Source organism: Ranitomeya imitator, chromosome 3, assembly GCF_032444005.1.
Source record: "Ranitomeya imitator isolate aRanImi1 chromosome 3, aRanImi1.pri, whole genome shotgun sequence".
Classification (NCBI taxonomy): domain Eukaryota; kingdom Metazoa; phylum Chordata; class Amphibia; order Anura; family Dendrobatidae; genus Ranitomeya; species Ranitomeya imitator.
Genome location: NC_091284.1, coordinates 134,484,450 through 134,509,532, shown reverse-complemented (window position 1 = coordinate 134,509,532; position 25,083 = coordinate 134,484,450). Strand labels below are relative to the sequence as shown.

The 25,083-nt window shown below is 44.1% G+C and overlaps 1 protein-coding gene across 1 annotated transcript in view; it reads right to left on the bottom strand.

Annotated features, from left to right (window-relative positions):
* The window catches only part of SMPX (small muscle protein X-linked), a 135,518-nt gene that overhangs the window by 28,719 nt on the left and 81,716 nt on the right, over nucleotides 1–25,083 (bottom strand). The window contains exon 4 of the mRNA XM_069761475.1: nucleotides 16,007–16,160. Coding sequence (XP_069617576.1) covers nucleotides 16,020–16,160 — 141 coding nt within the window. The 3' untranslated portion in view covers nucleotides 16,007–16,019. The remainder of the gene's footprint in view (nucleotides 1–16,006; nucleotides 16,161–25,083) is intronic.

Here is a 25,083-nt window from a genome sequence, read left to right as displayed (position 1 = left end):
ATAGGGGCATAATTGTTTGGTGAATTGGAAAGCGCAGGGTTAAAATTTCACCTCACAACGTAGCCTATGACGCTCTCAGGGTCCAGACGTGTGATTGTGCAAAATTTTGTTGCTGTAGCTGCAACGCTTCCAACACTTTTTGTTTCACTTTTTTCCCCATTATGTAGATAGGGGCATAATTGTTTGGTGAATTGGAAAGCGCGGGGTTAAAATTTCACCTCACAACGTAGCCTATGACGCTCTCAGGGTCCAGACGTGTGACTGTGCAAAATGTTGTGGCTGTAGCTGCGACGGTGCAGATGCCAATCCCGGACATACACACACACATACACACACATTCAGCTTTATATAGTAGACTAGCTGAAGAGCCCGGCGTTGCCTGGGCATAGTAAATATCTGTGGTTAGTTATAGCACCTCACTTCTCTTATTTTCCCATCCCCCCTCTCATTTTCCCAATCACATCTCATTTTCTCCCTCACTCCTCTCATTCCCCCCCTAACACTTGTCATTTCGACCTCACATCTGTCATTTTCCGATCACTCCACTATTTTCCCTCACTCCTCTCATTTTGCACTCACACCTTTTCATTTTCACCTCACACCTCTCATTTTCACCTCAGTATATACATGTTTGTCATCACCCTTATATATAGTATATACCTGTATGTCATCTCCTGTATATAGTATATACCTGCTGTGTCATCTCCCCTGCATATATTATATACCTGTATGTCATCATCTCCTATATATAGTATATACCTGTATGTCATCTCCTTCTATATATAGTATATACCTGTATGTCATCTCCTCCTGTATATAGTATATACCTGTGTGTCATCTCCCCTGTATATAGTTTATATCCGTGTGTAATCTCCTCCTGTATATAGTATATACCTGTATGTCATCTTCTATATATAGCATATACCTGTAGGTCATCTCCTCCTGTATATAGTATATATCTGTGTGTCATCTCCCCTGTATATAGTATATACCTGTGTGTCATCTCCTTCTATATATAGTATATACCTGTATGTCATCTCCTCCTGTATATAGTATATACCTGTGTGTCATCTCCCCTGTATATAGTTTATATCCGTGTGTAATCTCCTCCTGTATATAGTATATACCTGTGTGTCATCTCCTTCTATATATAGCATATACCTGTAGGTCATCTCCTCCTGTATATAGTATATATCTGTGTGTCATCTCTCCTGTATATAGTATATACCTGTGTGTCATCTCCTCCTGTATTAGACCTCGTTCACACATTATTTGCTCAGTATTTTTACCTCAGTATTTGTAAGCTAAATTGGCAGCCTGATAAATCCCCAGCCAACAGGAAGCCCTCCCCCTGGCTGTATATATTAGCTCACACTCACACATACACAGGTCATGTGATTGACAGCTGCATATGTACATATCATACATTTGTTGCTCTTGTAGTTTGTCTGCTTATTAATCAGATTTTTATTTTTGAAGGATAATACCAGACTTGTGTGTGTTTTAGGGCGAGTTTCGTTTGTCAAGTTGTGTGTGTTGAGTTGCATGTGACAGGTTAGTGTAGCAAGTTGTGTGCAGCAAGTTTTGCGCATGCCAAGTTTTGCGTGTGGCGAGTTTTATGTGTGGTGCCTTTTGAGTATGTGCAAGTTTTGTGTGAGGCAACTTTTGCATGTGTTGCAACTTTTGTGCATGTGGCAATTTTTCCGCGTGTGCAAGTTTTGCGTGTGGCGAGTTTTCCATGAGGTGAGTTTTGCACTTGTGGCGAGTTTTGCGTGAGCCTAGTTTTTGCATGTGGCGAGTTTTGCACGTGGCGAGTTTTGAGCGGCGACTTTTGTGTTTCGACTTTGATGTGGCGAGGTTGGTGTATGTGTGGTGAAATATGTGCTGAGGGTGGTATATGTGTTCAAGCTCGTGGTAGTGTGTGGCGCATTTTGTGTGTGTTCATATCCCCGTGTGTGGTGAGTATCCCATGTCGGGGCCCCACCTTAGCAACTGTACGGTATATACTCTTTGGCGCCATCGCTCTCATTCTTTAAATCCCCCTTGTTCACATCTGGCAGCTGTCAATTTGCCTCTAACACTTTTCCTTTCACTTTTCCCCATTATGTAGATAGGGGCAAAATTGTTTTGTGAATTGGAAAGCGCAGGGTTAAAATTTTACCTCACGGGTGACTGTGCAAAATTTTGTGGCTGTAGCTGCGACGCCTCCAACACTTTTCCTTTCACTTTTTTCCCCCCATTATGTAGATAGGGACAAAATTGTTTGGTGAATTGGAAAGCGCAGGGTTAAAATTTCGCCTCACAACATAGCCTATGACGCTCTCGGGGTCCAGACGTGTGACTGTGCAAAATTTTGTGGCTGTAGCTACGACGGTGCAGATGCCAATCCCGGACATACACACACACACACACACACACACACACACACACACACACACACACACACACACACACACACACACACAGCTTTATATATTAGATTACATTTTGACTGTATAGTTTTTTTATTTTATTTTATCAGGGTTAGTTCAGGTGGGAAATAGGTGATTGCTAGAAGGATTGGCGCAGCAAACTATTGATGTTTATTTCGAAATACAGGGATATTCTTGAGCAAAACTTGTTTCAGTCTGTCACTGATTTGAGACTGGGACAGAGGTTCATCTTCCAACAAGTTAATGATCCAAAGCATACTGCCATAGCAACACTTGAGTGGTTTAAGGGGTAACGTGAAAATGTTTTGGAGGGGCCTAGCAAAGCCCAGACCTTAATCCAATTGTGAATATGTGGTCCGACTTGAAGATTGCTGTTCACCAGAGGATACCATCTAATTTGAAAGAGCTGGATCAGTTTTGCCTTGAGGATTGGGCAAAAATCTCAGTGGCAAGATGTGGAAAGCGCATAGAGACTTATCCAAAGTGACTTGCAGCTGTAATTGATGCCAAAGGGGGCTCTACAAAGTACTGACTTTATGGGGGTGATTAGTTATTGACACTGAAGTTTTCAGTTATTTTGTCCTGTTTGTTGTTTGTTTTACAATAAAAAGAAAACCAAATGACCACAGCTGTAGGCATGTTCTTTACATGAACTGATGCAAACCTAAAAAAAGCAGTGAAATTCCAGGTTGTGAAGTAGAAAAACACGAAAAACAACAATTTAGTGATCCAGAATCTTTATGGTCAGACTCTGGCATCATGGAGTAAGTCAGGGCAATAATTTTATAATGTCCCTAAAGAAATAGAAGATGACTACAGAAAAACTAGTGAAGTCATCTACAGCCCAAGTAATACCATCCTAGTTATGTACGTATATGAAAATGTTTCAATGTATGAAATGAGACAAACAACCCTTTTAACTATGAAAATCTAGATTTTTATCAGTGAATAGATGTTAAATCGTAATGTGTACAAGGTAGTAGGCATTGTAATGCACAGGTTAGACCTGGTTTAACTAGCTGCGGAATATTAATATGTTGATTTTTCTAACGAGCTTCTTATACATCTCCGAATATAGGTAAGTATAAAACTCACTGCCAGGGACAATACCGGAGATATAGTGTCAACATGCGGAGCGTTTCTGTCAGCCACCTGGCACAACCTATCAAGTTCTGTGCCTGGCACTGAAGATGCTAGTGTCTGCCAATCATGTACTATTTCTTAGATAACAGGACCATCTCCTTGTCACTGTCACGCTAAGTGCACACCTGTTACTATGCCCTTGAAATTTTTAATTATGCATTATTTTTCTAAATAGATTAACATCTATCTGTATACCGGAAATGTATATTATATATATATATATATATATATATATATATATATATATATATATATATATATATATATATATATATATATATATATATATATATTGTAGCGATTTCACTCACTCAGCTGCGACGGCTGACACTCAGGAGACGTGTTCCTTTAAAGTTCACTGGGTTTATTGCTTCATAAACCATGTGGCAAAACAACAGAAAGCAAAATAGCCTTTGGTTCAGGCAAAGGAAAACAAGTGTCCAGTTCATCCGGCTCAGTCCTGAAGCCGAACACACTCAGGAGGGTTTCACCTCCACACATATCTGCTGTGTAAAGGATTAGCCAGTCTTATATAGGACTAACCACACCCAGTAATCTATCACATGATTAGCCATGTGGTCTGACATCACCACAGGTCCTGAAACACAAACATATGGTTATATAAAACAACGCAATATTCCGGGCTACATTACAGCAACAAGGCACTTATGTGGCACATACCTCCCATCGACTACACACCCTTTAGCCATGCTACATACCTCCCCCCTCTGCCTAAAGCCGTGGGGCTTGGCACTTTCTCCCACTAAACAAGGGATTCTTGATAGGGCATCCGCATTACCGTGCAGCTTTCCGGCCCGATGTTCCACATGGAAACTGAAGTCCTGCAGGGATAAGAACCAACGGGTGACCCTAGCATTTCTACCCTTCGTTTCCCTCATCCACCTAAGTGGGGCATGGTCGGATATCAGTCTAAATTTACGTCCCAGCAGATAGTACCGTAATGTGTCCACTGCCCATTTTATGGCCAAGCACTCCTTCTCAACGACTGAGTAGTTCTTTTCAGATGAGGACAGCTTCCTACTCAGATAGAGAACAGGATGCTCCTCCCCATGTAGTTCTTGGGAAAGGACTGCTCCCACCCCAACATCTGAGGCATCTGTCTGAAGAATAAACTCTTTCTTGAAGTTTGGGGCCATCAGAACGGGTTGCTTACACAAAGCGTTTTTCATTTCTTGGAAGGCTGACTCTGTTTCTTCGGACCACTTAACCATTACTGGTTTTGTCCCTTTTAGCAGGTCAGTCAGAGGCGCAGCCATCGTGGCGAAGTTTGGGATGAACCTCCTGTAATATCCCACGATTCCCAGGAAGGCTTTAACTTGCTTCTTGGAAACTGGTTTTGGCCACGTTTGAATTGCCTCCACTTTACTGATTTGGGGTTTTATTTCTCCGTGACCCACTATGTATCCAAGGTACTTAGCTTCTTCTTTACCCAAGGCACACTTCTTTGGGTTTATAGTAAATCCGGCCTCTCTTATAGCATCCAACACCGCTTGGACTTTCTCCAGATGACTCTCCCAGTCCGGGCTAAAGATGACGATATCATCTAGGTACGCAGCAGCGTAGGCCTTATGGGGTGCAAGAACTCTATCCATAGCCCTCTGGAAGGTCGCCGGAGCTCCCTGTAGGCCAAACGGCATCCGGGCATACTGGAAGCATCCATCAGGTGTCGAAAAGGCTGTCTTCTCCTTGGCTTCCTGCGCCATGGGGATCTGCCAATACCCCTTTGTCAGATCCAAGGTGGATATATATCTGGCGTGCCCAAGCCTTTCGATGAGCTCATCAATACGGGGCATGGGATAAGCGTCGAACTTGGAGACCTCATTCAACTTCCGATAGTCGTTGCAAAACCTCCACTCTCCATCAGGTTTTGGGACCAGGACAATTGGGCTTGACCAACCGCTCTTGGATTCCTCAATGACTCCAAGCCTCAACATACGCTCCACTTCCTTGGAGATAACTTCTCGACGAGCCTCAGGCATACGATAAGGTTTCACATTCACCCGCACATGGGGCTCTGTTAGGACCTCGTGCTCTATGACCTTCGTGTATCCTGGCAATTCTGAAAACAGGTCCCTGTTTTTCTGGAGTAACTCCCGGCACTGCTGTTTCTGGGTTTTCGATAGCGTCTCTGCTATAGTAACCGCTCCAACCTCACCTTCTGGGTTGCTTAACAATGACGGAGTAACTGTCGGCTCTCTATCTTGCCATGGCTTGATGAGGTTGACATGGTAAACTTGGAATGGTTTCCGTCTTCCTGGTTGGTGAATTTTATAATTTACCTCACCAAGTTTCTCGACAACCTCATATGGCCCTTGCCATTTGGCCAAGAACTTGCTTTCCACCGTTGGAACTAACACCAGAACTCGGTCTCCCGAATTGAACTGCCTCACTCTTGCAGACCGGTTGTAGACCCTGGCTTGAGCTTCTTGTGCTTGGAGAAGGTGTTCTTTCACGATAGGCATCACCTTTGCAATCCTCTGCTGCATCAGGGCCACATGCTCAATGACGCTTCTGTGGGGCGTGACTTCGGCTTCCCAGGTTTCCTTGGCTATATCCAGGAGTCCTCGTGGATGTCGGCCATATAGAAGCTCAAACGGTGAGAACCCTGTGGAGGCCTGTGGAACTTCACGAATGGAAAACATCAGATAGGGTAAGAGACAATCCCAGTCTCTACCGTCTTTCTCTATAGCTTTTCTCAGCATGCTCTTTAGTGTCTTGTTAAACCTCTCAACAAGGCCATCTGACTGGGGATGGTACACCGAGGTCCTCAACTGGGAGATCTTCAGGGCTTTGCATAACTCCCTCATCACCTTGCTCATGAAAGGTGTACCCTGGTCAGTCAGGATCTCCTTTGGCAGACCTGTCCGGGAAAAGACATGGACCAACTCGCGGGCTATGCTTTTTGAGGAAGAATTTCTCAAGGGAATTGCCTCAGGATAGCGTGTGGCATAGTCCAGGATGACTAATATATACTGATGGCCCCGAGCTGATTTAACTAAGGGGCCGACCAAGTCCATGGCAATTCTCTCGAACGGTACCTCAATAATGGGCAGTGGCACACGGGGGTTCCGGAAATGAGGAGTAGGAGCAGTTAGCTGACATGTAGGGCAGGACCTGCAATAGTTCACTATTTCCCGGTGACACCCAGGCCAATAGAACCTCTGCACAACCCGTTCCTGCGTTTTTTCCACCCCTAGGTGTCCACCCAAGATGTGTGAATGGGCCATGTCCAACACTTTCCGTCTATACGGACCCGGCACTATCAACTGCTCTACCAACTCCTCCCTTATTTTCGTGACCCGGTACAACAATTCCCCCCTCAACAGAAAATGGGGAAATCTTTTGTCTGCCCCCGGCTCCTATACCACCCCGTCAATAACTGTGACATTATTAAAGGCTTCCCTCAGAGTGGGGTCCCTATGTTGGGCAGTCCCAAAATTTTCACCGGTAACCTCTAACTCCAGAATGTCAGATGTAGGGGATACTTCCTCCTCATCCCCAACCAGAACACAAAAAGGAAAGCTGTCTGCTTCTGGGTGTGGCGATACCGTTCCAGGGTTCACTGGTTCCCTGCCAGGGAGCTCAGAACCCTTTCCCCACAAATCCCAAAACAAACAGAAATCCCGGCCAATAATTATAGGGTGCAACAAGTCCTGAACTACGCCGACTATGTGGGATTCAGTGCCACATGCCGTTTCAATCTCCACCCTGGCCATAGGGTAGTCCTTTGCATCACCATGTATGCACCGCACTCCGACCTTCTTTCCTGGGAGCAGATGAAGAGGAAAAGTGGCCCTCACCAGGGTCACTAGGCTCCCCGAGTCTAACAGTGCCGTTACTGCTCGACCGTTCACCTTTACGGGACACGCTTGAGGTCCCTCGTTGGATGGAGAGTTCACACTACAGACTGGATACGCATAGTATGAACAACGGCGTCCCATGCTGCAGTCCATCTGCTCAGTGGCTTGGGAACAACGGGCAGCTATATGTCCTGGCTTGTGGCACCTCCAACAAATAACATCACCCGTGGGGACCTTGGGCACCACCTCCCCCGCCCTTTGTGACCTTGGACGCACCACCCCTTTTTGGGACTCAGCTGCCCTCTGGGACCCCCAGTACGGCATGGGCTGCCTCCCGAAGGAGCCTTCCAACCCTTGGTATCTCTCAACCAGTCCGATCAGCTCGTCGGCATTCTGGGGATCACCCTGGGCAACCCAAGACTGTATAGGCCTCGGGAGGGAATGGACAAACCGATCCATCATCACCCGTTCTACCATCTGTGCAGGCGCAGAGGTCTCTGGCTGCAGCCATTTCTGGACCAGGTGCAACAGATCAAACATTTGGGAACGAGGTGGTTTGTCCCGGTGATAGCCCCAGGAGTGAACTCGCTGTGCCCTGACAGTCAGTGTCACCCCCAGACGTGCGAGAATCTCGGCTTTCAATTTGTGATACTCTTTGGCATCCTGCAAGGTCAAATCATAGTACGCCTTCTGGGGTTCTCCCGTCAGGTATGGCGCAAGTACCTCTGCCCACTGCTCTGGCGGAAGTTTTTCCCTCTCAGCGACCCTCTCAAACACCGTCAGGAAGGCCTCAACATCATCCCCGGGAGTCATTTTCTGCAATGCACGTCTTACCGTCTTCCGGACGTGGGTGTCATCAGCCAAACCTGGGGTTGGGGCGCTCGCCTTGCCCTGGATGGCGGTTGCCAGAAGCTGCATCTGCTGCTGATGCTCCTGCTGGCTCTGTTGTAACTGCTGCCGTTGCTCCTGCTGGCTTTGCTGCATCTGCTGCCGTTGCTCCTGCTGGCTCTGTTGTATCTGCTACTGGCTCTGTTGTATCTGCTGCATCAACAGCCTGTTGGTCTCTTGCTGCCTTTGCTCCTGCTGGACCAAGTGTTTCAGCAGGTCCTCCATTTTCTCCGGCAATGCTTGCTGGCTTGCAACAGCCTTGACCCAGGACATTCAAAAATAAACTCACGTCTCCGCTGGGAACGCTGCTCGCAGGTCTCCACCAATTGTAGCGATTTCACTCACTCAGCTGCGACGGCTGACACTCAGGAGACGTGTTCCTTTAAAGTTCACTGGGTTTATTGCTTCATAAACCATGTGGCAAAACAACAGAAAGCAAAATAGCCTTTGGTTCAGGCAAAGGAAAACAAGTGTCCAGTTCATCCGGCTCAGTCCTGAAGCCGAACACACTCAGGAGGGTTTCACCTCCACACATATCTGCTGTGTAAAGGATTAGCCAGTCTTATATAGGACTAACCACACCCAGTAATCTATCACATGATTAGCCATGTGGTCTGACATCACCACAGGTCCTGAAACACAAACATATGGTTATATAAAACAACGCAATATTCCGGGCTACATTACAGCAACAAGGCACTTATGTGGCACATACCTCCCATCGACTACACACCCTTTAGCCATGCTACAATATATATATATATATATATATATATATATATATATTGTAAGACTGCTCTTACTGAGTGTATTGGGGGACACTCGCTTAGCACGGGATTCACGTACACGGGCACGGTTTTTTTCCAACAAAACAGTCCACATGGTTTATTATGGCATCATAAACCAGAGAAAATATGAACAATAAGCAAACAGTCTTTGCATCAATCTTCACATTAACAGGTTGCAGCAACTAATCACGCTGGTCCTCCTCTGACCAGTTGCCGTGGGTTACCACACAGTTCATAGAACACAGGTTGCAGCAACTAAACACGATGGTCCTCCTGACCAGTTGCCGTGGGTTACCACACAGTTCATAACACAATAAGGACCAACAGTCTATGAAGGTACCTTACGGGAGCTCCTGCTCCACCAGCTGACTCCTTGTCAGTCCTCTCTTCTGGAGAAGCTGCCAAACGGGGATCACCAACTTGCCTTTGCGGCATATCTCAGTCAGTCCAGACCCACCGAGGACTATAGCTTCCCCAAGTTCCACTGCGCTGCTCAGGGATCCAGTCCTACTCCCAGGACCTCCCACGCTAGCATGTGCTTTCCAGGAAGCAACACAGGCTTCCACAGGTCACTCATACACAGGGCCCCTCTGCAGTGTCCAGCCAGGACACATGAAAGTCTGCCCAGACTTGCAGACTCCCAAACACTCACTACCATGTGCTAACACACCTCCTTTAGGTAGCCTCTAACCACACCCACAGGTGAGGTAACATCATATGCACTGGTCACATGATCATGACATCACTGCAGGTCCTCAAACACCTGCAGGGAAAAAGATACAGTGAGCACCCCCACTCAGAGTGAGGTATGTGGGTAGCCAGACCCTCCCATCTCTCATAGCTACCCGCAACCCGGACCCAGGTGCACTAAATGACATCTTCAGTGCTCATGCGCTCTAAAGACAAGATACTCCGGGTTGCATCGCAGGGAGCATCCATCCCTGTGACACATACCTCCCATTAACCACAATTCCAGACACTGTCTCACCATCACATCCATGCACACATTTGCCACGCACGGCCTCAATACGCCTCCGTGCGCATACTGGGGAGACCATGCAGCGCCCCCTACCTGTTACAGGGGTCACTGCATCACAATATATATATATATATATATACACACATTATATACATTATATATATATCTTAATATATACTTACCTTGTAATGTCTTCACATCCTGTTCCGTCCAGATGTGTCCGGATCCCAGAATTCCAAGCGGCGGAAGTTCACCGACCGCCATATTGGGGCACCCAAGTGATGGGTGTGTCAGTATGGAAACTGCTGGTGGTACCAGCCTCTTGCACGGTACCACCAGCGGAACACCGTCACACCACACACACACACACTGTATACGCCGTACGCACCACACACACACACAAACACACACTGTATATGCCTTATGCACCACACACACACACACACACACACTCACTCGCACACAGACACTGTATACGGCATACGCAGCATCTTGTGCGGTACCACCAGTGGAACACCGTCACGAACACTCTGCCGCCGGGATCAGCCGAATGATTCACTGACTGCCGCCATCTTTGCACATCTTTGACTGCCGCTATCTGCACAAAGATGGCAACGGTCTGCGCAGGCACAGTGAATCCTTCGGCTGAACCCGGAGGCAGATGCGCAACGTGTCTACAGGCAGAGGAAGGCGGTCACATTAAAGGGGTTTTCCCATGAACGAAAGTTAATTTTAAAAATTGTCTGTGTCTGACCGTGTACGGAGCATACCACATCTCCTGGGCAGGGAACGAAGCAAAAGACACTACTGACATTACAGCAGGAGATCACAGAGGATTTCTTTTGTCAGGTGAAATATTTCACTGACTGTTTTTAAACAATATTTTACCTCACAAAATGTATCCTCTGCGATCTCCTGCTGTAAAGTCAGTATTGTCTTTTGCTTCCTCCCTTGCCCAGGAGCTGTGGTATGTTCTGTACACGGTCAGATATAAACAATATTTAAAATGAACTTTCGTTCATGGGAAAAACCCTTTAAAAAGCAAATATCAACGCCAACATGACTCCTCCTAAAAAGTACACCAATGACAATAAAAGGAAAGCAGCAATGGCACAACGTCGAAGACAACAACGGGCAAATGAGACTCTTGAAGAGCAACAGCATCGCTGGGACAAAAATGCATATAAGCGTAGGCGTCAAGCACATGAGTCTCCTGATGCAAAAGTTATTAGATTATTACAGGATGCCATTAGGAGCACATACGGGAGAAGTCAGCACATAGGGAAAGAGAGAGTGGGGTGGGTGAGCACAAGGAGGGGGGAGATCCTCAACGCTGCAAAAGCCTGCCCCATCATGACATTACTGCCCTCCCGATGCGACATATATATATGTATATAAATATATATATATACAGTATATACAGTGGGGCAAAAAAGTATTTAGTCAGTCAGCAATAGTGCAAGTTCCACCACTTAAAAAGATGAGAGGCGTCTGTAATTTACATCATAGGTAGACCTCAACTATGGGAGACAAACTGAGAAAAAAAAATCCAGAAAATCACATTGTCTGTTTTTTTATCATTTTTTTTGCATATTATGGTGGAAAATAAGTATTTGGTCAGAAAAAACAATCAAGATTTCTGGCTCTCACAGACCTGTAACTTCTTCTTTAAGAGTCTCCTCTTTCCTCCACTCATTACCTGTAGTAATGGCACCTGTTTAAACTTGTTATCAGTATAAAAAGACACCTGTGCACACCCTCAAACAGTCTGACTCCAAACTCCACTATGGTGAAGACCAAAGAGCTGTCAAAGGACACCAGAAACAAAATTGTAGCCCTGCACCAGGCTGGGAAGACTGAATCTGCAATAGCCAACCAGCTTGGAGTGAAGAAATCAACAGTGGGAGCAATAATTAGAAAATGGAAGACATACAAGACCACTGATAATCTCCCTCGATCTGGGGCTCTACGCAAAATCCCACCCCGTGGGGTCAGAATGATCACAAGAACGGTGAGCAAAATCCCAGAACCACGCGGGGGACCTACTGAATGAACTGCAGAGAGCTGGGACCAATGTAACAAGGCCTACCATAAGTAACACACTACGCCACCATGGACTCAGATCCTGCAGTGCCAGACGTGTCCCACTGCTTAAGCCAGTACATGTCCGGGCCCGTCTGAAGTTTGCTAGAGAGCATTTGGATGATCCAGAGGAGTTATGGGAGAATGTCCTATGGTCTGATGAAACCAAACTGGAACTGTTTGGTAGAAACACAACTTGTCGTGTTTGGAGGAAAAAGAATACTGAGTTGCATCCATCAAACACCATACCTACTGTAAAGCATGGTGGTGGAAACATCATGCTTTGGGGCTGTTTCTCTGCAAAGGGGCCAGGACGACTGATCCGGGTACATGAAAGAATGAATGGGGCCATGTATCGTGAGATTTTGAGTGCAAACCTCCTCCCATCAGCAAGGGCATTGAAGATGAAACGTGGCTGGGTCTTTCAACATGACAATGATCCAAAGCACACTGCCAGGGCAACGAAGGAGTGGCTTCATAAGAAGCATTTCAAGGTCCTGGAGTGGCCTAGCCAGTCTCCAGATCTCAACCCTATAGAAAACCTTTGGAGGGAGTTGAAAGTCCGTGTTGCCAAGCGAAAAGCCAAAAACATCACTGCTCTAGAGGAGATCTGCATGGAGGAATGGGCCAACATACCAACAACAGTGTGTGGCAACCTTGTGAAGACTTACAGAAAACGTTTGACCTCTGTCATTGCCAACAAAGGATATATTACAAAGTATCGAGATGAAATTTTGTTTCTGACCAAATACTTATTTTCATCCATAATATGCAAATAAAATGTTAAAAAAACAGACAATGTGATTTTCTGGATTTTTTTTTCTCAGTTTGTCTCCCATAGTTGAGGTCTACCTATGATGTAAATTACAGACGCCTCTCATCTTTTTAAGTGGTGGAACTTGCACTATTGCTGACTGACTAAATACTTTTTTGCCCCACTGTATATGCACACATACATACACACACACACACACACACATATATATATTTCTTTTTTTATATAAATTCAGACTTATATTACTACAGATTCTTCAATAAGGAAATTAAATATAGTATGGGCCTTGTAAATTTCTATATATATGTGTGGTTTGCACCTCAATACAACACACATGGAGGTATAATAGCTGTAATGTGGCTGTGTATGACAACTTGGCATTTCTCATGCACAGATAAGTGCCTGACAAGGACTAGATTGATTTAACTGTTTTTACAGTTCTTCTATTGAAGGGAACCTTTCTGCTGATTCATGCTGCAGCATTTCAGAGAAAATTGAACAGAGACGATGAGACGTGGATGACTAGTCTGAGGTAGATCCCCTGAGAATCTGCTTGGGAACTTGATAACAGGTCATCAAGGGCCGTAAATGGCCCTGAGGCCTGTGATTCCCCACCCCTGGTCTAGGGGAACCGAGGTGGAGAGGACCTACAGTCATGGACAAAAATTTTGAGAATGAGACAAATATTAATTTTTCCAAAGTCTACTGCTTCATTTTTTCTAATGGCAATTTGCATATACTCCTGAATGTCAGAGTGATCAGCTTAACAGCAATTACTGTACTTGCAAAGTCAATATTTGCCCAGAAAATGAACTTTAACCCCCAAAACACATTTCAACATCATTGCAGTCCTGCCTTAAAAGGAGCAGCTAACATCGTTTTAGTGATTGAGCCATTAACACAGGTGTGGGTGTTGATGAGGACAGGGCTGGCGATCAATCAGTCATGATTAAGTAAGAATGACATCACTGGACACTTTAAAAGGAGGCTGGTGCTTGGTATCATTGTTTCTCTTCATGTAGAGGAGCTGCGGAGACACCATCACGTGTTTCTCAATGCAGGCAGTGAATAGCCAGGCCTTTCCCCGGGAAGGGCAGTATCCAATAAAGGAAAACATCCAATAAAGGAAAACCACCTATGCCAAGCATGGTATCCATCCACAGACAGCTGTTTCGGGGTTTTTGCCCCTCATCAGTGTGGAGTAGGAAACTGGCTATCAGGAGCAGTGCCTAGTAGAAAGTCTATAAAGGCATGGATGATTGACCTCATGGAGACCAAAACATCCAACACCGCGGAGACACCATCATGTGTTTCTCAATGCAGTGATCCAGAACACTGCCCCCAAATATGCAAATGCATGTAGAGGAGCTGCGGAGACACCATCACGTGTTTCTCAACGCAGGCAGTGAATAGCCAGGCCTTTCCCCGGGAAGGAACAACCAAGGGAAGGGCAGCATCCAATAAAGGAAAACATCCAATATAGGAAAACCACCTATGCCAAGCCTGGCTATTCACTGCCTGCGTTGAGAAACACGTGATGGTGTCTCCGCAGCTCCTCTACATGCATTTGCATATTTGGGGGCAGTGTTCTGGATCAATGCATTGAGAAACACGTGATGGTGTCTCCGCGGTGTTGGATGTTTTGGTCTCCACGAGGTCAATCATCCGTGCCTTTATATTGTTTCTCTTCAGTTACCCATGGTTATCTCTAAAGAAACACATGCAGCCATCATTGCACTGCACAAAAATGGCCTAACAGGGAAGAGTATCGCAGCTACAAAGATTGCACCTCAGTCAACAATCTATCGCATCATCAAGAGAGAGCTTCCATTGTTGTCAAAAAGGCTCCAGGGCGCCCAAGAAAGACCAGCAAGCGCCAGGACCGTATCTTAAAACTGTTTCAGCTGCGGGATCGGACCACCAGCAGTGCCGAGCTTGCTCAGGAATGGCAGCAGGCTGGTGTGAGTGCTTTTGCACGCACTGTGAGGTGGAGACTCTTTGAGCAAGGCCTGGTTTCAAGGAGGGCAGCAAAGAAGCCAATTCTCTCCAGAAAAAACATCAGGGACCGACTGATATTCTGCAAAAGGTACAGGGAGTGGACTGCTGAGGACTGGGGCAAAGTCATTTTCTCTGATGAATCCCCTTTTCAATTGTTTGGGACATCTGTAAAACAGCTTATTCAGAGAAGAAGAGGTGAGCGCTACCACCAGTCTTGTCTCATGCCAACTGTAAAGCATCCTGAAACCATTCATGTGTGGGGTTGCTTCTCAGCCAAGGGAATCGGCTCACTCACAGTCTTGCCTAAAAACACAGCCATGAATAAAGAATGGTACCAGAATGTCCTCCAAGAGCAACTTCTCCCAACCGTCCAAGAGCAGTTTGGCACCCAACAATGCCTTTTCCAGCATGATGGAGCACTTTGCCATAAAGCAAAGGTGATAACTAAATGGCTCATGGAACAAAACATAGAGATTTTGGGTCCATGGCCTGGAAACTCCCCAGATCTTAATCCCATTGAGAACTTGTGGTCAATCATCAAGAGACGGGTGGACAAACAAAAACCAACAAATTCTGGCAAAATGCAAGCATTGATTATGCAAGAATGGACTGCTATCAGTCAGGATTTGGTCCAGAAGTTGATTGAGAGCATGCCAGGGAGAATTGCAGAGGTCTTGAAGAAGAAGGGTCAACACTGCAAATATTGACTTGCTGCATTAACTCATTCTAACTGTCAATATAACCTATTGGTACTCATAATATGATTGCAATTATATTTCTGTATGAGATATAAACATCAGACAAACACTAATAAAAACCAGAGGGCAGCAGATCATGTGAAAATATAATTTTGGTGTCATTCTCCAAAATTTTGGCCATGACTGTACTAGGGACCTGCCTCTTGGACTAGTGATTCTAGTAGCATAGTCCTCAACAGCCATTTTGCAGTATGTTCTCTCTGGAATGCCCCAGTGTTTCAGAGTAAAACATAAATGGCTGTAATAGGGGAACCTGTTTCTGGTTCACAATGGCCGTAGTCCACCATAGTCCACCACATGCTCCCTCTAACGAAAAATCCCATGCCAGCTGGATGTTCTCACCTCTCAGTAGATATTACTGCTCATCAGCTCTTGGTACAAATTTAAGTTCACTCTTTATATTCTGAATTTCTGAAAGGTTGAATGCAGGCCCAGGAAGTTTCACAGCACCGGGGAGTTGCTTCTTCTCCTCACTTGGCACAACGTCTGGCTTACTCTACAAGTAAGAGATGTAATACAAAATATATTATTGTTATGGCTTTGGATGTTTGGTCTAGAATGGGCTTTGCTACTCCATTGAAAGACTAAGGCAGTTACAGAAGCAGCTGAGCAATGTAATGGGCTGTTTTCATCAGTGCTTAGACTTTAATATGATTGACTGCATAATCTTTATTTCATCAAGTCTGTTGGGGACATGATTTTGTGGCAGTGACTAATATAAAAGTATTACAGGTTCTCCTCTTTTGTGAAGCGCCGACTGCTTGTAAGTGCCATTTTTCCCACAGACTGTTCAGTTATCCTGTTCTCAAAATGTCCGCTGATAGAGGACCATGTGACCAGACCTGCCAAGCTGTTTCCTCCAATTAAAAAACAGCTTTTTCGTGTAGGGTTTTTCATTTGGAGGAGGATGAGGGACAGGTCCGGTAACATGCTCTTCCATAAGTGGCCATTTTGAGAACAGAAGAACTGTGCAGTTTGTGAGGAAGGGTATACTCACAAGTGCTGGCAGAGAACCTGCAATTCATATATACAATACAGACCAAAAGCTTGGACACACCTTCTCATTTAAAGATTTTTCTGTAGTTTCATGACTATGAAAATTGTACATTCACACTGAAGGTATCAAAACTATCAATTAACACGTGCAATTATATACTTAACAAAAAAGTGTGAAACAACTGAAATTTTGTCTTAAATTCTAGGTTCTTCAAAGTAGCCACCTTTTGCTTTGATGACTGCTTTGCATACTCTTGGCATTCACTTTATGAGCTTCAAGAGGTAGTCACCGGGAATGGTCTTCCAACAATCTTGAAGGAGTTCCCAGAGATGCTTAGCACTTGTTGGCCCTTTTGCCTTCACTCTGCGGTACAGCTCACCCCATACCATCTTGATTGGGTTCAGGTCTGGTGACTGTGGAGGCCAGGTCATCTGGCGTAGCACCCCATCACTCTCCTTCTTGGTCAAATAGCCCTTACACAGCCTGGAGGTATGTTTGGGGTCATTGTCCTGTTGAAAAATAAATGATGGTCCAACTAAACGCAAACCGGATGGAATAGCATGACGCTGCAAGATGCTGTGGTAGCCATGCTGGTTCAGTATGCCTTCAATTTTGAATAAATCCCCAACAGTGTCACCAGCAAAGCACCCCCACACCATCACACCTCCTCCTCCATGCTTCACGGTGGGAATCAGGCATGTAGAGTCCATCCGTTCACCTTTTCTGCATCGCACAAAGACACGGTGGTTGGACCCAAAGATCTCAAATTTGGGCTCATCAGACCAAATCACAGATTTCCACTGGTCTAATGTCCATTTCTTGTGTTCTTTAGCCCAAACAAGTCTCTTCTGCTTGTTGCCTGTCCTTAGCAGTGGTATCCTAGCAGCTATTTTACCATGAAGACCTGCTGCACAAAGTCTCCTCTGAACAGTTGTTGTAGAGATGTGTCTGCTGCTAGAACTCTGTGTGGCATTGACCTGGTCTCTAATCTGAGCTGCTGTTAACCTGCGATTTCTGAGGCTGGTGACTTAGATAAACTTATCCTCAGAAGTAGAGGTGACTCTTGGTCTTCCTTTCCTGGGGCGATCCTCATGTGAGCCAGTTTCTTTGTAGCACTTGATGGTTTTTGCCACTGCACTTGGGGACACTTTCAAAGTTTTCCCAATTTTTCGGACTGACTGACCTTCATTTCTTAAAGTAATGATGGCCATTCATTTTTCTTTACTTAGCTGTTTTTTTCTTGCCATAATACAAATTCTAACAGTCTATTCAGTGGGACTATCAGCTGTGTATCCACGAGACTTCTGCACAACACATCTGATGGTCCCAACCCCATTTATAAGGCAAGAAATCCTACTTATTAAACCTGACAGGGCACACCTGTGAATTGAAAACCATTCCCGGTGACTACCTCTTGAAGCTCATCAAGAGAATGCCAAGAGTGTGCAAGGCAGTCATCAAAGCAAAAGGTGGCTACTTTGAAGAACCTAAAATATAAGACATAATTTCAGTCGTTTCACACTTTTTTGTTAAGTAAATCAATCCACATGTGTTAATTCATAGTTTTGATGCCTTCAGTGTGAATGTACAATTTTCATAGTCATGAAAATACAGAAAAATCTTTAAATGAGAAGGTGTGTCCAAACTTTTGCTCTGTACTGTATATATCAGTAAGTGCCACAAAACCATGTCCACAACACACTTGTTAAAATAAACATAAAGTGCCCTGTTGTTTAAACACCTCCTAATTTAGAGGGTGGTTGATCCAATACAGTAGTCCCCAAACTTTCAGTATCATCCAATCTCCAGATGACTATACTCAATTTATATCTAAGCACACTAAAGGCCAATATATGCTTGCTAATCATGATCATGGCGCAAGCCACACATCATAGGCCCGCGAATCATATCTGGCACCTGAGTCACAGGTTGGGGAGCCCTGATGTAACATAACATACCGTACATATCCAGCGGGAACATGGAACATGGCGGTGGGTTGCAGAACTGCGCTATGTTTAAAGGAGCCTTATCCAGGTAAAAAGATGCTGCACCAGATTTTCAAATAAATATGCAAATAGTGCTGTTCATAAAGGGTGCAATGACAAAAGTACCGAATAATCAATTAAATGATAATAATATGTCACACACCCAAACCAAGCACATAGACATATGGTGGCTAAAAATCGTATCTATCTAAACTTAAAAGATAAATAATCAGTAAAAAAACATTTAATTGTAGATATGCCACATAAAGAGGTCGACAAATGCAGCGGGAGGTGACAATAAAAACATGATGAAATATGAAGGATTAAATAATCAAATGTGGTAAAGTGATAACTGTATATCAAACAGAAAAATCATAGGTAGGATAATAATAAAGTACAAAGTGTAAGACAGTATGCTCATAAAACAATTCCAAAGTGCAAAATAAAGCAGTGTGATAAATTATTGCCTGCACTGAAATGATAGCACTGATATGTGTATATCCATACAAAGAAATGATACTATGATGGAGTAAAAAAAAAAGAAACCTCCCCATATTAGTCTCCTCCCACTGGAAGCGTGTTTCGTCGCAAGCCTTCATCAGGGTGTGAGGAACGCACGTTGGGGCTGTATACTTTAGAAATCTATTATTTACCTACTATCTTACACATTGTTGTACTGCCTGCTTATATTTTTGCTATTTTACTTTTTATTTCAGGATTACAAATGGCACATAATTTATCAAGCATAATAACTCCTAATGTGATGTGAACAAAGCCTCATAAATGGAAATCCAATTCTTACTGCCATAGTGAAATTAGCTGGACGGTCTGTAGGACCGGTGATATTCTTTATAACAAGCAGACTAAAATCTGGGGATGTACTTATTTAAAATGCAAGTTCTAGCGCCATTAATAATAAATGATGTCTTGCTGGCCATGTCAGCTGGCTGAGCGTTTACCGAGCAGCACTTCATTACACAAATACTCTATGCATTATTTATCCAGCCATTTTCTGTCTCCTATGTACTTTTCACTATGTGCCAGTCCATCCTCAAAGCTGGAAAGCTTCTTTTCAGTTTTAGAAAAACTGCATTATTTAAGAATTTCCAACAACTTTAATGGAAACTGAGATTTTGCAATGATGATAGTCACAGCGTGCTTGTCTTCTGCTTCCATTCATGTCACCTCTAATGTTCACTATTATATTTAGGTAGAACATTGTGTGACCGGTTCTTTCTTAACATAATGATGATTATTATGTTCATTTTGTACTAGTGAACTTACTAACAAGGGAAACAGAAAAAAATGAAACTCTGATGCTGATTGTGGACCCGTCTTTGCTATCTTATGGGTTACAAAGGCTCGGTTCATCAAATTAACTTAGGATCACCGACTCTCTTTATAATGACAGGAGAGAATCGGATCAATTATGCAAATGACACTCCGGTAAAATTTTGATCAGACTTTAATCAGAGTGTTAGCTTCGTGTGATCCGATTCTTTCAGATGAGAGAATCACAGCACAGGTGAGGAGAACAAAATCCATCTTGTTCATTCTGTGAGTCTGCGGAAATAGGAAAGCACTCAGATGACATCCAAGTGCAGTCCAATGTTTTCCATGCACTGAAAGACCTAAATGGATGAATACGATCCAATACAAGGCAATAAATGCAGATCTGCCCCTTAGAATAAAGAGCTATCCGATAAAACATTGAGTGCTATTTGTAACACAGTTATGAGATGATAACAAGATAATGAGATAACAAGTGACGATACGAGATAAAGCATCACAGGCTGTAGGTGCAACACAAGAGAAGTTTGTGAAATAGGAATGATAAGCAGAAAATGTATCAATATATCATTTTGTGATTAGAGACTCTTTGTATCATGGTAGACAGAAAATATGAAGAGGAATGCAGGAAGAGATTTGTAGATGAGACATGTACAGTCATGGCCAAAAGTATTGACACCCCTGCAATTCTGTCAGATAATACTCATTTTCTTCCTGAAAATGATTGCAAACACAAAATATTTGGTATTATTATCTTCATTTAATTTGTCTTAAATGAAAAAACACAAAAAGAATTGTCCTAAAATTGGATACAATTTCACACCAAACATAAAAAAGGGGGTGGACAAAAGTATTGGCACTGTTCGAAAAATCATGTGATGCTTCTCTAATTTGTGTAATTAACAGCACCTGTAACTTACCTGTGGCACCTAACAGGTGTTGGCAATAACTAAATCACACTTGCAGCCAGTTGATATGGATTAAAGTTGACTCAACCCCTGTCCTGTGTCCTTATGTGTACCACATTGAGCATGGAGAAAAGAAAGAAGACCAAAGAACTGTCTGAGGACTTGAGAAACCAAATTGTGAGGAAGCATGAGCAATCTCAAGGCTACAAGTACATCTCCAAAGACCTGAATGTTCCTGTGTCTACCGTGCACAGTGTCATCAAGAAGTTTATAGCCCATGGCACTGTGGCTAACCTCCCTAGATGTGGACAGAAAAGAAAAACTGACAAGAGATTTCAATGCAAGATTGTGCGGATGTTGGATAAAGAACCTCGACTAAAGGCCCCTTCACATTAAGCGACGCTGCAGCGATACCGACAACGATCCGGATCGCTGCAGCGTCGCTGTTTGGTCGCTGGAGAGCTGTCACACAGACAGCTCTCCAGCGACCAACGATCCCGAAGTCCCCGGGTAACCAGGGTAAACATCGGGTAACTAAGTGCAGGGCCGCGCTTAGTAACCCAATGTTTACCCTGGTTACCAGCGTAAAAGTAAAAAAAAAAAAAACACTACATACTTACCTACCGCTGTCTGTCCCCGGCGCTCAGCTTCTCTGCACTCCTCCTGTACTGACTGTGAGCGTCGGTCAGCCGGAAAGCAGAGCGGTGACGTCACCGCTCTGCTTTCCGGCTGACCGACGCTCACAGCCAGTACAGGAGGTGTGCAGAGCACAGCGTCGGGGACAGACAGCGGTAGGTAAGTATGTAGTGTTTGTTTTTTTTTACTTTTACGCTGGTAACCAGGGTAAACATCGGGTTACTAAGCGCGGCCCTGCGCTTAGTTACCCGATGCTTACCCTGGTTACCAGTGAAGACATCGCTGGATCGGTGTCACACACGCCGATCCAGCGATGTCCACGGGAGATCCAGCGACGAAATAAAGTTCTGGACTTTGTTCAGCGACCAACGATCTTCCAGCAGGGGCCTGATCGTTGGTCGCTGTCACACATAACGATTTCCTTAACGATATCGTTGCTACGTCACAAAAAGCAACGATATCGTTAACGATATCGTTATGTGTGAAGGTACCTTAACATCCAAACAAGTTCAAGCTGCCCTGCAGTCCGAGGGTACAAAAGTGTCAACCCGTACTATCCATCAGCGTAGGAGACCCAGGAAGACCCCACTTCTTACCCCGAGACATAAAAAAGCCAGGCTGGAGTTTGCCAAAACTTACCTGAAAAAGACTAAAACGTTTTGGAAAAATGTTCTCTGGTCAGATGAGACAAAAGTAGAGCTTTTTGGGCAAAGGCCTCAACATAGAGTTTACAGGAGAAAAAAAGAGGCATTCAAAGAAAAAGAACACGGTCCCTACAGTCAAACATGGTGGAGGTTCCCTGATGTTTTGGGATTGCTTTGCTGCCTCTGGCACTGGACTGCTTGACCGTGTGCATGGCATTATGAAGTCTGAAGACTACCAACAAATTTTGCAGCATAATGTAGGGCCCAGTGTGAGAAAGCTCCAGCAGGATAATGACCCAAAACACACTTCAAAAAGCACTAGAAAATAGTTTGAGAGAAAGCACTGGAGACTTCTCAGGTGGCCAGCAATGAGTCCAGACCTGAATCCCATAGAACACCTGTGGAGAGATGTAAAAATGGCAGTTTGGAGAAGGCACCCTTCAAATATCAGGGACCTGGAGCAGTTTGCCAAAGAAGAATGGTCTAAAATTCCAGCAGAGCATTGTAAGAAACTCATTGATGGTTACCGGAAGCGGTTGGTCACAGTTATTTTGGGCTAAAGGTTGTGCAACCAAGTATTAGGCTGAGGGTGCCAATACTTTTGTCTGGCCCATTTTTGGAGTTTTGTGTGAAATGATCAATGTTTTGCTTTTTGCTTCATTCTCTTTTGTGTTTTTTCATTTAAGACAAATTAAATGAAGATAATAATTCTAAATAATTTGTGTTTGCAATCATTTTCAGGAAGAAACTGAGTATTATCTGACAGAATTGCAGGGGTGTCAATACTTTTGGCCATGACTGTAGCTTTACAGTTTGTTCTAAAAGGAATAAAGGCCCCTTCACATTAAGCGACGCTGCAGCGATACCGACAACGATCCGGATCGCTGCAGCGTCGCTGTTTGGTCGCTGGAGAGCTGTCACACAGACCGCTCTCCAGCCACCAACGATGCCGGTAACCAGGGTAAACATCGGGTAACTAAGCGCAGGGCCGCGCTTAGTAACCCGATGTTTACCCTGGTTACCATGCTAAAAGTAAAAAAAAACAAACACTAGATACTTACCTACCGCTGTCTGTCCTCCAGCGCTGCGCTCTGCTTCTCTGCTCTCCTCCTGTACTGTCTGTGAGCCGGAAAGCAGAGCGGTGACGTCACCGCTCTGCTTTCCGGCTCACAGACAGTACAGGAGGAGTGCAGAGCACAGCGCTGAAGGACGGACAGCGGTAGGTAAGTATGTAGTGTTTGTTTTTTTTTACTTTTAGCATGGTAACCAGCCCTGCGCTTAGTTACCCGATGTTTACCCTGGTTACCAGTGAAGACATCGCTGGATCGGTGTCACACACTCTGATCCAGCGATGTCAGCAGGAGATCCAGCGACCAAATAAAGTTCTGGACTTTATTCAGCGACCAACGATCTCCCAGCAGGGGCCTGATTGTTGGTCACTGTCACACATAACGATTTCATTAACGATATCGTTGCTACGTCACAAATAGCAACGATATCGTTAACAATATCGTTATGTGTGAAGGTACCTTAATGGAGCAGGTTATCGGAAAACCAACTGGCAATTTGCTCTGGTGGCCAAGGCTAGAGATTATTAGTTCCTGGATTAGAGCTTTATGGCTTCAAATGAAAGTACAGGTACTAACAGGCAGTAATATGACATAACTAGAGCACCTCATATAGCACTATACATTTAAATCTTCTCTGTCGTTTCAACAAACTTTGCATATATCAATCGTACAAGCAAATATAAGAAATGTTGTCATCTCTCTCATCAGAGAATATACTTTTTTTCTTCACTTACAAAGTCAGTCCTACTCCTCTCCCTGCTTCCAAAACTCAGTATTCACTTTAAAAAAAATGCTTGGGAAAAAAAACCTGACTGCCAGCACATTGAAGGATCAGATTATAGCTGTATATTGATGACTTTTAAGAGGTGAGGGGTAAGGAATCATGCTGCTGCTTTCTCATAAGTGCTTTATCTCACTCCAGAGCTGTTTTCACAGCTACACTGCTCAGTAATGCTATATAACGTCTTCTATGCTGTTGCTGATGATGATGAACACGTATTACATAAAGAAAGGAGAGCAGGATTCCCTCATCTGATATGGGAGACATCATAGCACTTACTAGCTCAGAAAAAAGTGTTATTCCACATGCACATGCACAGCAAACTATACTGAAAAGTCACCTGACTGGTACGCTTTAAAGACCATTATCAAGACTGAAAACCCTTCTGTACTACAGAATTCTGTTTTCCATGGCTTTTTACAAGGTACATGAAGCGTGAAATCTTCAGAGTGGGCGAAGCAGACAACACTGTAAAATGTCTGTATATTCTCGCTAAGTAAACAAACGATCTCCTTCTTCCGAGGACATGCATCAAGTGTTTGTCAAGCTCCTTGTACATCTCAGCTGAAGATAGATCTGACAAGTTACAACCATAAAGATATATTTGACAGAGCTATATTGCATCTGAGAGTTTGTGCTCCTAGAGGGTCCGTGTGACAGCCAGGAAGATATAGCTGTTCACCAGTCACCTAAAGGCGATTCAGGGAAATTCGAAAACCTGAGTGAGGCTCCGTATAAGTAATCACAGATAGATAAGAACTGCGCATATTAAGGGAACTGGTAGCACCACCAATACTCAGAATATATCCACATTACATGTATAGCCTCTGCTGCGGAAACATGGAAGAATTACACCATAATGTCCAACTTAGCTACAATTACTGGGAACCGATCGACAATTAACAAGGACTGCTTGTAATATTATTTTACTGCATAAAAGTCTGAAAATGTCTCCATGATTCCTACTTTATTTTTAATAACTGAAATATTTACATTAATATGTGTGACGGATATCACCGTCAGCTCTATAAAGAGCATCTACAATAGGTGAACTTTAGATTTAAAGGGAACCTGTCACCCCCAAAATCGATGGTGAGGTAAGCTCACC